The sequence below is a fragment of the Falco peregrinus genome, chromosome 12 (genome assembly GCF_023634155.1).
Source record: "Falco peregrinus isolate bFalPer1 chromosome 12, bFalPer1.pri, whole genome shotgun sequence".
NCBI lineage: Eukaryota > Metazoa > Chordata > Aves > Falconiformes > Falconidae > Falco > Falco peregrinus.
Window position 1 is genome coordinate 3,781,088 of NC_073732.1, and position 17,964 is coordinate 3,799,051.

General features: G+C 43.4%; 1 protein-coding gene and 1 long non-coding RNA gene across 2 annotated transcripts in view; one reads left to right on the forward strand and one right to left on the reverse strand.

Annotated features, from left to right (window-relative positions):
* The window catches only part of WDR33 (WD repeat domain 33), a 71,357-nt gene that overhangs the window by 4,315 nt on the left and 49,078 nt on the right, over positions 1-17,964 (reverse strand). The window contains exons 8-21 of the mRNA XM_055817135.1: positions 15,340-15,466; positions 14,618-14,772; positions 14,405-14,483; positions 13,772-13,882; positions 12,875-12,969; positions 12,705-12,713; positions 11,964-12,050; positions 11,576-11,715; positions 11,061-11,213; positions 9,649-10,698; positions 4,856-4,958; positions 4,110-4,572; positions 350-516; positions 127-219 (exon numbers count right to left, since the gene is read on the reverse strand). Coding sequence (XP_055673110.1) covers positions 127-219; positions 350-516; positions 4,110-4,572; positions 4,856-4,958; positions 9,649-10,698; positions 11,061-11,213; positions 11,576-11,715; positions 11,964-12,050; positions 12,705-12,713; positions 12,875-12,969; positions 13,772-13,882; positions 14,405-14,483; positions 14,618-14,772; positions 15,340-15,466 — 2,832 coding nt within the window. The remainder of the gene's footprint in view (positions 1-126; positions 220-349; positions 517-4,109; positions 4,573-4,855; positions 4,959-9,648; positions 10,699-11,060; positions 11,214-11,575; positions 11,716-11,963; positions 12,051-12,704; positions 12,714-12,874; positions 12,970-13,771; positions 13,883-14,404; positions 14,484-14,617; positions 14,773-15,339; positions 15,467-17,964) is intronic.
* Positions 5,414-6,007, forward strand: LOC129785375 (uncharacterized). The gene is made up of 2 exons (XR_008749389.1): positions 5,414-5,658; positions 5,768-6,007. It is a non-coding gene; the product is annotated as an uncharacterized LOC129785375 (long non-coding RNA).

Genomic DNA, 17,964 nt, shown 5'->3' on the forward strand with positions numbered 1-17,964 from the left:
AAAAAACTGGTAACAAGCATATGAGGTACAGGAAAAAGATGTGATTTAAAAGAAAAGAATCTACTTGTAAGTGGTATATTGTAGAAGTCTAGTCTATTACCTAAAACAAACCTCACGTTTTTTTACCTGGTTCTCTGTTTCCATCCCAGGATTCTGGTTTCCGCCCTCCTTCAAAGCGTGGAAATTCATCTGGAGTAGGAAGTAAACCCTTCCGGCCTCCTGCACAGTAAAAGATGCAGGGGACAGGAGTGAGAAGAGACATCCTATTCATGAAAATACTGTAGTTTGCCCCAGAAATGTCTTTGCTTCCTTATCCTTGCTTTTCAGTGTGGAAGAATGTTCCTCTCACCTCGAATAGCACCGCGACCTCGTCCCCGAACACCATGGTCCCTTCCTCTTGAGTTTTCATCTGGAGAGTCAAAAGCGTCATCTGGCCCAAAATCTTCGGGGCCAGGAAAGCCGTCTCGCCCCCTGGGTCCCCGGCCCTCATGTCTTGAGGGTCCTGCTCTTCTGAAGCTACAAGAAAGAACATGGTACAAATGTGTTTTTTAGGCAGAACTTAGATTGATAAACTTGAGTCAGTTTCACTTTAATAATAACTTATGTCTGTTTTACTTAATACTATAGCACATACAGTTACTAGAATAGGATTTGTAGGTGGAGAAGTGCTCATTTTCTGTTTTTGAGCACTTTGTTTATTCATTTTTGTAGTTTTCCCTTGATTTTGCTTCTGTTGTGTTGGTTTTTCATACAAGAAAAATACTGTCAAATATACTGCATTCATTTAATGAAAAGGGGCGGGGGGGGGAACCCCCGATCAGTGAGTGACGATAGACACAAGGTAAGGTAAGGAAAAGTACAAGTGAATTTCCCTTCTGTGGTGGTCTTACTTTCCCCTTCCCTTTCTTCCCTTCCACTTTAGTGATAAAAACAAGCTGAAAAAATACAAGCAACGATTCACAGCTGTAACAAAATATTCCAGCATCTTATTCCTATTGATATGGGATTCTTTTGCTAGAATATTCTCTTTTTTTGTTCCGTCCTTTTAAGTTTACAGTTTTAACAAATGAATCTAGGCTGCACTTGGCTCTGCGGGGATGATGATTGCTGAACAGCGTGCACAGTGGCATTCTACAACCTGAAGAACAGTTTATCCCACTGCAATAATGCAGAATTTTGTTTTGCAATTTCAGTTATCACACTAAAGTTGATAATTTCCTTCTAGTAAGTACCATGGCATCTTCAGTCATTTGGTATGACTGGGTTCTGCATCTCATCTGAAATGAGTATGGCCCCTCCAGTGTCACACTGGGCTTTTAACGCAGATCTCCAGAAAGAACGGTGCGTAACGAACTGTCACTGCCATCGCAGGTAAGCCTGTCGATGGCCGCATGGGTACTAGCAGTCTGGGGTTTTTACCTGACCAGTTCGAACCCTTGGAGTGCTCGTAAAAGCGCATACACATTCTGCGTATTACTGCAACCCCACAAGTGCGCGCTGGCCCCGGCAGCTGGGATCGTCTCACTTACAGCCCAGCTCCTGTGCCAGCACAGGACAGTGTTTAGGTGGTGCAGGCACAGCGGTTCAGGAGCCCTGGCAGCGCGAGCCCACACTGCTGCCCACCCCTTGGTGCCAGCAGGCGTAATGCCGAGTGCTCTCTGCCCAGTCACACTGATGCCTCCCACCTCCCCTCTTGTCCCAGTTCCACACTGGGCAAACCGTCACCACCATAATACTCAGATGGTGTTGGCTTTGTGCAACATCCCCTTCCCCAGCTCATTAACGACACAGTGCATCCTATTACAAGCAAAACTTTAGATACTTTTATTTAGAATTTTAACAACATTAACCTTTTAATTACAAATTTAAATATTTTAACAGTAGTCATAACACAATACAATATTTTTAAACTTTTACATTTTTCTTTTTTAATTAAAAACAATAGGTCTGTCTCCACCTCCCAGAAAACAAACACAACACAGAGAGGAGGCTGCTGTGCCCGTAGAGGTACAACAGTGGATGGAGGGAGTGCTATGTATGGACAGTGAACCATTTCACATAAACCTGGATGACTTGGGAAAACAAACTGAACAGTTTCAGGTACAAATGGTTCAAATAATCACATAGCAATATTGTTTAGCCTTGAAACAGCACAGTCCTCTAGATGGGTTAGAGGGCCTCCCATTTTAATACTGACGTGGTGTGATTCTGCTTAGCTTGTGAATTACCAAGATTTGCAACACCAGGTCCTATGGCTAGCAGAAATAGGGCCTTTCCTTTAGCTTCCAGGCAACGTTATGGACACTGTTTAGCTCTGAAATCTATCATACCTACACCTGACACAGCCACAGCTCCTAACGTTATGTTACGCATATCCTTTTTCACTTATTCGTATCAGTCACGTGTAAAACCCTGCCTTGCATAGGGCTCAGTTCCTGTTTGACTGCTCTCAGATCTTCTTCCTTGAGGCCTAGGACCTTAATATACAGAACTACACACTGTGCAGATTAGCAGGCAGGAAGAGGCAGGTCTCTGCGGTAGAAGCATCATGTTGATGTGCACAGGTAGAGTAAGAACAGGACAGGGATGAAGAGGATGGGAAATTAGAGAGAAACACACATACACACACTTCCCTCTCATGCTTGAGCAAACCAGTTACCATCTAAATTCCAAACCCAGTCAGCTAAATAAGTGGTTGGGATTGTTAAATTCATCTCAGCCTCTGCAGTAAATGGCACCTAATTCACCTTCATTCAAAGGAATTCATCAAGTTCGCAAGCACAACAAGCATTGCATAGCCCTGTGCCCATTCCTTTTAAACCAAACTCGCTGTAAAAACACTTGTACTCTGACAAATAGACTTTTCTTAGTTCAGAAGTCAGATTTACAGGTCACAAAGTTCTTAAACTCTCTTCCTGAAACCCTTTCTAAAAATCATCATAAAGTATTTTCCAGTCCCTAAGCATTTCCAGTACAAGATCTGAAAATCTCTACTGAGCTTCTAAAGCGTTGTCTGCTGTGTCTTTTAGAATTCCATAATGCAGACCGTTCAGCTTGGATCCTCTCTACTTTTACTTTTTTTAAAAATGGCTTTAATTGTTACCTTCTTTTAGTTACTGTTCATTTCTTTTCATACTCTTCACACAAAAGGAAGGAACATCTTTACAGAGCTAGGTAGAAAATAGCTAAAAGAGCTGTATAGATGCAAAGTAAAAGGAATGTAAGAAAATGATTAAAAAGGCAACTAAAACACACAAAATTCACATTATGTGGAGACCACAATATATTTGTACAAGTACACGTTCTTATACATATAGAATTGGTGGTCAGTGAGAGGCTTAGACCTTGGAGGCCAAATTTAACTCAGTTGAACTAGCATAAATCTGGAGCAATTTCGATGACAGTTATCTTGCTGACTTAGCGTAATCCCTCCATATTTACATGGGTAACTAGAAGCAAATTCATCCTTTTGTGACTTACTGGGAAATTGTGAGCAATGGCATGGACGTTGCTGTAAATTAGATTATTTTTGAGTTCTTCACTTGGCATTAAGAAATAAGTCAGAAAGAGAAATAAAATTTCTACAAGCAAAACCATGAGAGAAGTCTCAACAGTCCAACAGATGCTGTAGCTCTGTCCCTTATATTTGATAGTAGGATCACTGTTCCTGCTCCTTACAAGTATATTACATCTCATTCTAGAGTCTCTACAGTCATGCTGTAGTTTGTGACTGGAGACAAAGTCTCAAAATCCACTTCTAGTGTTCTCAAAAGTTTGTCACTTTAACCTTCAAGTTTTCTCTCAATTTTCATCAAAACGGTCTCAAATCTTCGTCCTGTGTCACTGGATCTTCTCTACAAATTTCCTCCCTTCTCTTTATTTACTGTTTAAAGACACGGAAGCTGCTGTGTACAATGACCAGTTTTCTTCTATTACTGAATGATTTTTATGGACTCTATACTCAGGTATATTAGAGTTTTCATTTCCTTATTGGTTTCCAGTTTATAAATCTGAAACAGATAGACTCCTTAATGAAAAGGAAACCAGGAAGAAAGAGTTCCCTCCATTTTACCCTTTAACCCAAAAAAGATGAGTAGAGTTATTCTTACCTCTCATCTCGTCTTCCTCGGAACCGTGCATCCTCAGGATCCCGTGGATATCTATCATCTGAAGGTCTCCGTCCTTCCCAAGCACCAGGAGGCCCACGGTTTGAACCCCCTCCTTCAAATTCCCTGTGATCAGGAGGAAAGGGAGGCCCAGGTCCACCTCGTCTCCATTTTTCGTCTTGCAATGGTGGGCCTCCTCTCCCCTCAAATTCCCGTAATCGATGGCCAAATCTCTTATCTGGATGGAAGTCGTCACGGAAGTCATCTGGTCGATCAAAGTCATCATGGAAATCTGGGTGAGGTCCTCGTCTATCTGGCATGCCCCTGCTGTCTCTACCATCACCCCACTCCTGGCCACCTCGAAACAACCCTCTCTCAGGCCCATGCTCAGGACCACCACTGTTCTGGTCGTGCCTTCTATCTGAGAGAGGGCCCATGTGATGGTTTGGTGGACCACGGGAGTCACCTTGAGGGAAAAAATCATAGCAGATTTCTGTAACGTTTTCTAAAAACGCTCTAGGATGCTCTAGTTCGTACAGTTCTACAAAGCAGACACCATACACTTCACATGAAATAATTTTTTTTGGGGGGGAAACTTTTCCTCTACATTCCAGCCCAAGCCTATGGAAGCTTTCCTCTCAGCCAAGGCCCTATGCTCTGCTGCAGCCTTTTCTGTCTAGAGGCACTGCACTGGAACAGCCTCTTTTAGGAGGATTACCCACAGGAGAACAGACAATATAATTAATTACCTTTATTAAGACCAGGTCCTTGGTTGTGAGGGCCAAGACGACCTTGTCCTCCCTGCTGCCCCAGTCCTGGTATCAGTGGTGGAGGACCTGGGTTCTGTCCGTCCTACAAGCATGTAACAACAAAAGCCATGTGAATTTCTATGTGTATTTTTGCTTTTAAGCATTTCCTAAGGGGGAAAAACCAATTTTCTTTACATAAAGGCCCATCTGCACAGGCCTTACAACAGAAACAGCTGATTTTCCAGCCTAACTTCTCAGACATTCACATCACTAACACTTTTCAGTCACTGTCCAAGAAACACACCGTTTTATAGGAAACTTAAGTGTTTCCAGGCCTAATATTTCACCTGTAACAACCAAAGATGATAGAGCTCATATTCTAGGAATATTCATGAGGAAGCTATGTATATTTCTTTGAAAAATACCAGGTACTGATTTCTATGCAGTTAAAGAGCTGTATGCACCAAAGACTTCCTTTGGAAATTAACAAAAATAAAATGAAACCACGAAAAAAATATAATTCAAGAATGTTGTGACAGGGAGGTCAAAACAGGGCCATAAGAGAACCTCTCTTATAAACCTTTGTAAATTGTTAACATGGAAATACAGGATTTTCGTTTTTGACAGCTGGCAAAGTTTCTTTTTCTTAATGGTAATTCTAGGATCAAAAGAAAGTACTAATACTTGGCTAATCACCAAGAGACAAGTTGTTAATGGGTCATTAAGCGTTGGCAAGGCTAAAGGCAGAAGCTGCAGTTACCTGCTTTTCTCAAGCAACAACAGCAGAGTGAGCAGAGGTTTGCGTAAGTTATATATACTTTATTTTTAATTCGGGATCATATATGTATTTCATTATTTTCTCTCTTTTTTGGGGGGAATTTTGAAGGATAAAATAATGTTCTTTACATTCAGCTGCTGTCACAGACCCACGGAAGATTTCTACAGGTACCACATTTACACAGGACCCACTATGATAACACTGATCGGGAAACAATGTGGTTGAACCGTCTGATTCTGCCTTTAAACAGCAAAGGTCAGAGAAAAAGTCATCATCTGGGGTTTGTACCTGACTGGAACTAAAAGGGGGCACCTACGTAATTTACACTGTACAAATGGGATCCAAACAATAAAAATGTATCACTGTGAACAAGATAGAGTTGAAACTTGCAACATTACTATACAAAATCTTCTTACCTTGACATCACTAAAGAAAACCCAAACAACCCAAAACCCACACCAGAAAACCCTAAGCACGTAAGGTTTTTTTTTTCCTAGACGTGTCTAATATATAAGATTTAGACTTGGACTTCATATTGGCTTGTAAAAAACCCTCCAGACTGCAGGTAGTTTGTAAATACTTAAAAACCTACATTCCATCACTATCACTGTACTCATAATTACACCGCTTAATCTCTCCATGAATCAAAGTTAAACAACTTTCATGCTCCACATTTACCTCTGAGAAACACCACCTTTTTTTCTGGTTGCAGAGAAGCAATAAGTTCATTTCTGCATTTTTGTCATCTTGTCTTGAAATACTGGTTTTAAATTAAATATTTATATTCAACTGCAATATAGGTGATAAACACAAAAAAACACACAAATATATACCACAAACATCACATTTGCATAGGGTAATTTTGTAAGGGCTTTGGGGAAAAAAAAAGCAAAATAAAAGGCCTGGCCCAATGCCTGTTAAAAAAACCCCAAAATATCTTCCTAGTGACCAAATGTTACCATGAATCCAGACTAAATAAATTCCGTGACTAGGCAAGATCCAGCTGTCACAGTGCTGCCGCCATTCTTGACCAAAAACTTGCCATAGTTCTGTGATTTCTCATATATATAGCATACGCTTACCTACAACAAACCTTACTGAGTTTCTGAAATTTACGGCACTAGTGTTTAATGCCAGCAGCAGGGTTTAGCCCTCGCCAAGTGAGTTTCCTGGGTGTTCAGCAAACCCCTCTATTCCAAACAACTCATGCTTTGACCGCACAGGCAGACTGTGCCACACCACCACATTTTCCCATGCCTTTGATTTCAAAATACATTCTGGTTCCCCAACCGGGCTGGAAACTGAAAACCAAAATACGTAGAGCTCAGGAGAGAGTTTTCTAAAAGCTGCAGATGGCCTTGGGTACGCCGGGAGCATCCCACGCCGGCTCCACCACTGGCTCCCAGCTTCCCGGCACGGGCTGCGGCTCTGCACGGGTCAGGGATGCTGGTGCGGCAGCACGCGACTGCTCCACACCACCGGCCACGCAAACGGCATGGTTAGCTCAAGCCAGCCACCTGTATTAATTAAAATGACGCACTGGAAGGGGAAACAATTCTTTGTATTCACCCATAAGCAAAATCTGCTTTCTCCTAAATTAGTGCACAAGCTCCTAAAGTTTGTCTGTGTGGACCAAGAGACCTGGTCCAAAGGATTCGTACCTCACTCAACCAGTAAATGAGAGGAAATTCAGCATTATCTACCCAGAAGGAATGTAAGAAGATCAAAACTAAACCAGCAATAGCAAAAGAGCTCCAAAGGGATACTGCTAACTTGGGAATATTCTGTTTATCCATCTGCATTTTCATATCAACATGTCTATCTCCAGGATAAGATTGTGACAATCACATCTCAGGCCATTTCCTTCCCATAAACAGTTCTCTCTCCCATTTCACGTTCGCAGCAGGTCTTGCACTCAGTGGGAGATGCACATCTCGCCCGCACCCCGGCAGCAATCCCCTCCCTCCCCATGGGGAGCAGAGGCAGGGAACAGTGCTATCTGACATGCATGTTAACCTTTACAGATGTGTATATATGTTCAGTGTTAATGTCACAAGCTCTTGATAAAGCAGGTATGTATCCAAACGCTCCTGCCGCTGAAAAGGAAGGCTTTTTAAAGGGCTTTAAAACTTGAGTTATACAAGTTTACAGAGGACAAATGTCAAGTTCAGAACAAAAAATGAGCTAAAGCCTGCTGTTTAAAAAACTCACTGATAAGGCCTTTTAAAAGAGAAACAGTAGGAACACTATAATAGTAATTATATTCATATTACAAAGAAGCAAACTATAGCAAACCCGACATTACGAACTCTAAAATCTGTTCATTCTTAAAAGACTTTACCATACTAAAGCTGCACGTGGAAGGAAAAATGGTCAAAAATACCTTGCTTCGTCGTTTTTTAATGTCTGTAATGAATGACTTCAAGATAGCAGTGTTCATTGAAAATAACCAGCCACCTGTCAAAAGCAACTTCCTGAATTTTGTGAAGTGTTGACAGCAGGGTCAGACAAGGACAGCCCCACACACATGTGTAAACATACACAAACTTGGTAATTATTCTCAAAGCAGAAAAGCGAGTCTCCCTGAGACAGCAATGAAAAACATTACGCTAGTTCTAGCTAGATAGCTGTGGAACCAGCTCTTGTTTGCTTAACTGTGATGCTTTTGAAATCTCAGCAATAGAGTCACATTAACAGACTTCTGGAGGGACTTATTGCTGATTTGTAAGAAAAAAATATATTCAAAACCCTCCAGAATTTGTAGTTTAGCCTGCCTCAACGTGAAACAGAATCACTGAGCTAAAGCTCATTTCGATGTCATCACTCACTGTGATTGGTACTGCACTACACTATATGCATATATATACATATATATATATGCACTACATATATATACTGCACTAAGGACTGTATGCATACCTCTGCAAAGCTTTAACCAGAAACTACTGAGTCTAGGTTCTAGTCTGCAAGTCTAAGAGTTAACTCTGTTTAAAAAACCCCCACGCATTTTCCCAAATTGAGCAAGTAGAAGTTTTTTTTTTTCAAACATCCTCATCAAAATTCACCCTAAAGCTGAAAACAAGCAAGAGAAATTTTAAGTAGGGAGTCAGTGCCATGCAAATAGGAACTTGTAAGAGCTAATAAATATGAAACCCTCTGCATTATCCGTGGTAGATCAGAAGGTTTAATAAGCCTGTTACGAACACCGCTGACGAGGGCAGAGCAGGTGGCACGTGGCACTGAACCAGACTTGATCGAAACCTGACTCGATCCCTGCAGAATCAACTGGTGCGTCTATAAGCGACACTCTCCCGTATTCCAGGTCAGCTGAGTGCAGGCACATCGTCGAGCTGGGGAACCCCCCCGGGAGCTGAGCGCCGAGGCAGCGCGACACAGGGATGCCCGACTGGCAGCACCAGCTCAGCGCCCACCCTGCCCCAGCTGCGCGCGTGCGACACAGACTGGCCGCCCGCGCTCCCCAGCACACGGCGCAGTAACGAGTCAATGGTGTGCAACGCCGGCCGCCCAGCCCGGGCTCCAGGGAGCACCGGGGCAGCTAACCCACAGTTAAGATTAACCGAAAGTTAAATTCATCCCACAGTTCAGATTAACTGCTCTGGGGCAACGGAGAGTTGGCAATATATTGCTTTAATTAAACATATGAGTTTTCTTACGTTCAGTTTGCTCAAATTCAACTTAGTGCTTACCTAGTACCCAGGAAATTCTCCATTTAAGACAATTCCGTGACTTTAAATTAAAAAAACCTGGATCTCCTCTTAGGGTTACAACTTGTCATAGCAGACTGATTTCTGTACCAGTACTACCAATAACCTTTTTCCGACAGTTACCTCTGCTGTTTCCAAACGACCCCACTCTTCCCATCACCCTTTTCCCGATGCCCCAGCCTTGCAGGTACGCCCAACCTCCAGCTTCTCAGCTCTTGCTCTGCATCTCTACCAGGCGCTGTTATCACCTCTCCGTTCTTAACGCTCCTGTTACGCAGACCCACACCTACCTGGTTGAATGGGGGGCGAGGCCCATCACCCAGCAGAGGCGTTTTCTGCTGCTGGAAAGGCAGAGGGCCCTGGGAAGGGTGCGGCCCCCTCGAAGGGTTCGGTTGTCCCTGAGGTCCTTGCATGTTTCCTTGAGGCCCTACTAAAGAGCCTTGTGGAGGTCCCTGCTGGCCTTGTGGACCAGGTGGCCCACGCAATTCCTGTGGCGGTCCTAACATTGTACCTTGTGGCGGGGGTCCCTGGAGGCCCCTCATCTCCTGGGGACCATGTCCTAGTAAACCACTTTGCATATGAGGACCTCTCATTTCTTGCGGATGACCCATCATCATCCCTTGTGGAGTAGGTCCCTGGTTATCTCTGGGTCCTGGAGGACCCTGCATCCCTCTTGGATTAAGTCCCATCAAAGGCCCTTGAGATATAGGGCCCTGCATCCCTTGAGATCCTGGAGCTCCTTGCATGCTGTGAGGAAGAGGTCCTTGCATTCCTCGGGGACCAGGTGGCCCTTGCATTCCTTGACTACCAGGGGGACCTTGAGGACCCATGTGACCTTGTGGGCCAGGGGGACCCTGAGGTCCTAAATGAGTCTGAGACCCAGGCAGACCCTGCGGTCCCAAGTGGCCTTGTGGGCCAGCGTTACCCTGTGGACCTGGGGGCCCCATTGGCCCATGAGGGCCAGGATGTCTCTGCATTCCTTGATGTCCGTGTAAATCCTGAGGCCGTGGCATTCCTTGTGGAGGCCCTTGGGGGCCTGGAGGTCCTTGTGGTCCCATGAACCCTTGTGGACCTGCACCTCCTTGGTGTAATGGAGGGCCTTGAGGTCCCATTTGTCCTTGGGGTCCTGGAGGTCTGAACTGTCCTTGTGGACCGGGAGGTCCCATCTGAGGCATATTCATTGGCATCTGCTGAGGTGGAAGGGGCTGCTGAAATCCTTGAGGCATCTGTGACATTGGGCCTTGCCCTGGGAAAGGCTGGGGTCCGTGCAGAGAGCCTCCTGGAGGTGGCGGCTGCACTTGCTCAGCTTGCTTCTGTGCAAGTCTCTCAATCTTCAATTGCTGACCGGAAAAAGTGACCCAGAAAAATCAAATAAGCACAGAGGTATATGGAACAACTAAACATCAGAAGCAATCATCATCTCATTTCTCAGGACTTTGAAAAACATTTAGTGCTTTTCTCTTAACTAACAGAAACAGAACTAAAGAGACCCATAAGTCAGTATTAGTTAGGCGAAATGCAGGGGCCTCACGGAAGCTTTTGTAGCATCACGTGTAAAGTCCAATATCCTGTTCAACTGTTTTGTTTTTTTTTAAAAAGGTGAAAGCAGTACTGCAAAAGCAAGCTGCACATTTTAGAACTGAGGTCCAAATATATCTCACAGAGTACCACAACCAATTTGCTCCTGTCTTTCCCTACGTACCTCCAGGAGCTGTGGGTTTGTGTACTGAAGTGCTGCCATTTCCTGCTCGATCTCCGCCTGCGTCTTCTTTTTCTCCTCCAGCTTAATATCTTCCTTTCTGTCATTCAGTGGCTCTGGCGGGGGAGGCAACGGGACTTTATTCTGCATCCATGCCTATAAAGAATAGTAAGCACAAGATGAATTCTGTGGAAGGTGTATGTGACATATTGCTGCGCTGGGAAAGGATAAGCTGGAATGCTGTGTACTATGGATGTTCAGAAGCTAAAAACAATGCTGAATAAAACTTCCATATTTTATAACATCCTATTTTCCAGGTACAGATACAAAATCTAAGGGATTTAACCAAGCGTTTTATGCTTAAATGGTTATTTAACTATGGTGGCAAATTACTTTGCACTGGGTGCTGATGTAAAAGAGCTGATACTGGAAATCCAAAGCATTTCAACAGCCGCATACTTTGTAAAGTTGGGAAAACAGCAAGTTGCTCTCCCGTTCACTGTGCATCAGGTACTTACTTGCTGAAACTGTGCTGGTATTGGTTTTGCATAGGGCACTTTTTTCTGTGGCACCTTCTTTTGGTCCTTTTGCATTACTTCCTCCATCCCCCAATCCAGTCCGGGGATTGTCATTTCAATGTCATTGGATTCATCTTTCCCTTTAGCACCAGGGAGACAAACAGTCAGAGCAATGCAGCTTTACAGAGAAATCCCATTACTCTCTTCATGGCTTATCTGGCAAGAGACCAAGAGGCTTGCAACCCTTCCTTCTTTACAGGGGAAATACGCACAACACGTAACTTTAGCAAAAAGCATCTGTGCTACCAAAAAGAATGTAAGGAATGAAAGAGGAGTCACACAGTATCTGGCTGGCTCAGGAAAATGCTTCCCCACAGCTACTGCTTACCCATCTGCTCTTGCTCCATTGCTATTTTCAATTGTTCAGGTATTCCCATCCCTGGAATAACTGCTAGGCTGTTGGGTTCCAGGTCGTCTAGAGAAAAACAATAAATACTTATACTTGGAACACTTTCCTTTATGTTATCATTTTATCCCTTTGAATTCTCACATGGTTTTACTATTAGTATCATCACGTATTTCACAAGCAGTGGGTCGCTTTTTTAATTCCATATGTGAATTACAGGATCTCAAAAGAACTGCAAATTCGGATTCATAAATACATCCCAAAAGGTCACAAACTAGGTTCTTTGAGGAAAGTCACGTTTATGGTGGAAGCTTAGAAAAGAAACTAATAACCCATACCCACACCCATTTTTGTTATAACAAATATCTTTTAAAACGTAAATTGGATTAAAGTGCTGCATTTTAATTAACATCCCCAAACACAAAAGAGCAAATAATCAGAACTGAAGAAACAGATGCGTCCCCAGAGATGAGAAGGTTGCTGAGGCATGCCATAGAGCCGGGCAACCCTGAGCAGCCTAAAATTACCAAGATACATCTGTAAGAGAGGGGTAAAGTTTGAAGATTTTAGTGAAGTTCAGTAACTCGAAAGACTTTCCTGCTGTAGTTAAGGACTATAGGAATTCTTCAAGTCATGTGAAGTTTTCAGGCAGAAAAATAAACTGGAGATATTGCCAGAAGGAAACCCAAACCTCCTTCCAGTGACTGACAGAGCAGGTCTTACCTCCGGGAGCTGCGGAAACAAAAGAAAACTCAGTGTTGGAGTGGCGGTCGCTGGTAACAGGGAGAGCAGTCACCAATAACTGCCTTACCCAGCAGCTGCACTCTAGTGCCCACCCAGCCTTGCTCCTGACCCCAACCCTCTTTCCTCCACATCGAGGACAACTGCCTTACCGTATTCGACACCATCCTCTGACATCCCAGGGAGCAGATTCAAGTTGTAACGATCTCGCATTTTATCTCCAGGACGATTTCTGGTCCAAAACTTGCTGTCAAAAGGAAGTTATATGATTTCAATAAAGGGTCAAGAGTATTAACTACGTTAATGCTTCTTTAACTTTTAGCCTGCTATCTTGATTATGTAAGGATTCAACTCTTCAAGTTCTGAGCTACATCCGAACATTAGGTGTGAGGTTCAAAGCAAAAATAAAACCCCAACAATTATCATATTGAATTATATAGTTACAATTCAGAAGATACTTCAAAGTGTAAGGGGTGTAAGTACAAGGCATCAACATTAGATCCTGGACAGATATATTTCTAGTCCATTTTAAAAACCTTTGCTCAATTCAATTGTATTCTTCATATACTGCTAAACTTGTCAATACACACATCCACACAGAAAAATTTACTCCACTTCTATAGTTTGTGCTTTTAGGTTGAACATGCTGTAAACACGGGACATTTTATGCCTCCAAGTACGTTTGCAATGTGAAAAGACAGACAAGACCAGTACAAGATCCGTGGGAAAAACAGCTGTGGAGATAAAAATGTTTCTTCAGCAAGAAACTACAACAATTCTTTGTAAAAAAATTCTTCAAAGCTCACACAAACCCCAAATCCTAGTATTTTTAAAGGCTTTTTAGATGAAGGACAAGAAGTTAGACTCTGCCTTTTAATGTAAAATGTCAGTGCCGTCTCATTTTGACATGTTTCTCTCTCTGCTCTGCCCACTGGCTGTGTATCAGAATCACCTCAATCTATTTTTTGTTCACTGATGCCATGCAACCTTTCTAGTTTCCAAATGTGCACACATTCCCTTAGATCTTTTCTTTAAATATTTGAAAATACCTGGTGTGATCATTTGAGCCTGAACAGAGAATGTGTCCAAGGGGATGCCACGCCAGGCTCCAGATCATTCCCTCATGGGCCATCTCCATTCCACCAACCTCCTTCTCAACCCTGATAAAAAAAGGAAAAAAAAATTAAAATAATTAGCCATCACACAGGTGAGTACCTGCTACAGACACAACACAAAACTTTTGCTATTCAGTCATTCCTCTTCCTCTATGCCATATTTTGCTAAACTTAAGCCTCTGTTATTTTTCTACTGGGGGAACTGATCATTCCCAGTTGTTCTTAACAGGAAATTCAGTAACGTAGGGATTTGTAACTGTACACTTAGAAACAAAATAATTACAACACCTCAGCACAACCTCTAACAAACTAGCAGTTCAACCATTCATCACTCTCTCTAAAAAGACTCTTTTTTTTTTTTCTGTTCAAGCAACTGTATCCCTTACAATACATCTGCACAGGAAAACTTCATAAATGAAGCATATTCACCAACTTCCTTAGGTATAGAGAAAAACTGTAACACAAACATGCATGTTAAATACAGATTCAAAGGTGAAAAGCATTTAGTGTAACAGCTTGCACATCTGACCAACGTTTTCGGAACGTGCTGATGAAAATGCCACATACCCAACATGCCAGAACAACAAAGAGCCATCTGATCCTCCGCTGGCGAACAGCCCCTCGTGAACGGGGTGCCAGGCCACAGCTGAAATGCAAAGCAAGCCACAGTCAGAAAGTATCACGTCAGGAATTCTAACGAATGGAAAGCAGGATCTCAAATATTTCAATGTTTAACCCAAACTGATAACATGTGGGTTTTTATTAATAACAAATTCTGACCTGTGGCCTCCTTCTTATGACCCCTGAAGACTTGAAGTTCTTCCTTCAGATTACGAATGTCAAAGAGCTTACAGAGGTGGTCACGAGAAGCCGTGAGCAGCCAGTTGCCGTTCAGATTGAGTTTCACCTCCATCACTGTGTTTTTATGAGCATGTCTGCAAGCACAGAAAGACAAGACTGCTTGCCCAAGTCCTGATTTCTCAGACACAAATAAGAACGTGATCATTTACCACTCCCAAATATTCAGGTCAGTAACAAAGCAGTGCAGGCTACTAAACTAGAATACCATGGTTTTCTGTGGAAGGCACTACCCCTTAATCCTGTTCTTTTGTACTGCAGAGCAATGGGTAGTGCTTGCTGAGACAGTATTTGGTTACTGGGCACATTTCTACTGCAGCGTGAGAAATTTTTCATCAGCCAAGATGGGACATCTCATTTGTGTTTCCATATCCCAATTTGGTTTTCCAAACGAGAACTGTGTAAGAGGTCTATGGAGAAGGACAAATTAAATTCAAATAGGGAATATTAAAGTCACCATTTCCCAAGTATAGACTTCTCTTCATCTAACCTCTAAGCTTTCTGGCACAGCTAAAGCACCAGCTTTATACTTGAGGCAACTGTGTATGGCTGAAAAGATGGGAGACAAAACCTAAGAAGGGCACTTAAAAAAGAAAAAATATTTGATGAAGTTTGCAAGTCAAAGCCTGTGGGCAAGCACTTACAGTGTGGCAAGGCTCTGGCCAGTCTTTGGGTCCCAGAACTTGATGGGCTGTTGGCTATCCTTACTTCCTGACACAACTAATCCCTTTGTTGGATGCCAGTCAACACATTTCACATCTGCACCATGTCCTGTTAAGAGGATAAAAATTGTTCATATTGAGATGTCACAGACACGGAAAAATTAAAGGGCGGACACCTTATAACTGTAATGTAAAACTGAATGAAAAATGTCACAGAGCACAGGTCACAAAACAAGAATAAACTAAATAAAAACCCTTCTGAGTTACCTAGGTTGCGTTCCTTCCCACTAACCACTGGGAGCACCTTCTTGGATTCCACTCTCAAACCAAGCTCACTTTACCAACATAAAGATTCTCTAAGAAGTTTCTGCTCAAACTGGTACTTTTCTTTTTATTTTTTGACGTAATTACACAATATTTTAAAAATAACACTGATGAAGTGTTTGTACGGAGGTGGTAAGGGAAAATAACACTGTGACACCTTCTTTTCTGTGAAATAGTGTAGAAATTTAAGGCAAATACGCATTTGTTCCTATCCTATCAGTACTACCCTTTTGCTGTCCTGTCAGAAAACAAGCCAAAAAATTAAATTATGGATCTGAAAACTAAATTAGCATATGATGAAAAGAAATCTTACAAGATGTAACCTCTTACCAGGTCACAGGGATTCAGGTTTTTCTAATGCTCAAGAGCCAGGAGAGAAAAACCTTGGTGCTATCGTTCCATTTTACACAGACTGACGGCTCTTGACAGAGAACCCATGCTGCTCAGCGGATCTGAAAATCTGTCAAGAAGAGATGCCTGTTCTTGCTACGCAGCAAAATTCGGTTTCTGAGCTGAACTATACGGATTTACAGAAGAAATAATGTCGACAATTTCTTACTCCAAACTCTCTCCATGCCAGCCCAGTTCCAGGGAAAGCCAACAGTAAGTGCCAATGCCAGAAGATGAGGCGGCACACAGTGACTTGGGAAAAATGTGGGATGAGAAAGGAAAGAATGCCTGCAACACGGACGACACTGAAGGTATAAAATGGTACGGGAGAATGGCACCGTGTTCTGTGGGAGACAAGGGTTCCCATCAAAGCCAGGCAGCTCCCATGGGTATTGCTTCGCCATGTGGTGGAACACGTAATTCAAGCAGCGTAAGTTGTCTTACTACAGGCCTTAATCCGACAAGATGATAAAAATTAGTATCAGTTGATATCAGTTAAAAATCAGTATTAGTTCTGAGGCCGCATAAAAGTCAGATCAGAACAAGGAATATATTTCGACCTTAAAAGAAAAGCAAAACATTAACACGTAGAGCACACTCTCCATCAACCTGCCTGCTCTCCAAAGGAAAGGACGGGCAGGAAAGAGATTCTTGCCCCGAGAAGAAACGAACACAGCTTTGGGAAGCGTATGGGGAACAACCTGAAGGATCAATTGATGATTGGGATGAAGGAACCCAACTCTCCTTCTGAGCCCTAGCAGGCAGGATGGCCCCTGGAATACGCGGGGGTCCCAGGGAAGAGCAGGATCCTCAAGCTGCAGACTGTAGATCTGCTCACCAGTGCCGCTCCGCTGGGCTGTCCTACGGCGGGGGGGCACCCTGAGGCGTACCCTTCCCTTCTCCCTGGCTCTCCTGACGCAGCAAAAAAATGGAAGACACTTTCTGTCTGGATTTGCTGCACTCAATCTCTGTCTCAGCTCAAACACGAAGCTGAATGCTGAGCAAACCTTGCTCCCAGGTGTTTATCTGGGAGGAACGCTGAGGGCAGTGGTAAGAGGGAAAGCATTCCTCCTCTGCAGTGGAAAGCAATTCACAGCTGCAGAGCTGCACCTGATGATACTATGTAGGTACTTGCTACATACGTAACCTCCAGGGAAAGACGGGGGATTTTGAGTTCAAGGGCAACAATAGGTCCTTATAGAGAAATGTTCCGTTACAGCTAATGCTACTTGGTTGGACCATACGAAGATGTGTTCAGATTACTTGAGTACTATCCTAAGTATGAAAAAACCAAAGCTCAGCAAAACCAAACACGTACCCACGTGGACTGGAATTACGGCGGCCTTGCTGCTCCTGAAAGAAGGGGGATCGGCGACAGGGCCGCACCGGGAGGCAAAGGGCTGCTCTGCTCGGGCAGCAACATCACACCCAGAAGGCAAGTTACACCAGTGGGTAACTGTGTTACACCGGTGGGTAACTGTGTTACACCAGTGGGTGGCAGCTCGCCCTGCGCAATGCCTGACACAGGGGTTTATTTGAGTTAAACCCACCTGAATATGTACCCTGAGGGGAAAAAAAGGCTCAGAGGGCACAATCCAGTTCAAATTCAGGGCCACGCGCTCAACCAGAGCATCCATCCTCTAAAAGTCTTCAGAAGGGAGTGATGAGACCGCACCGGCCCGATGGGTTTCTCAGAAGCCAGGTCTGATAGTCACCACCCGCTTGCCCCAGCAGTAAAAGATGCCAGGACACCAAGAACTTGCAGCCAGAGCAGATACATCATCAGGTACGGATCAGCAGGCTTCTGACCAGCAGCAGCACATTAAAGCTGACCACAGGGATCAGAAGAAGTTTCTCCTATGAAAATCACAGCCGTTAGGAAGACAGATGATG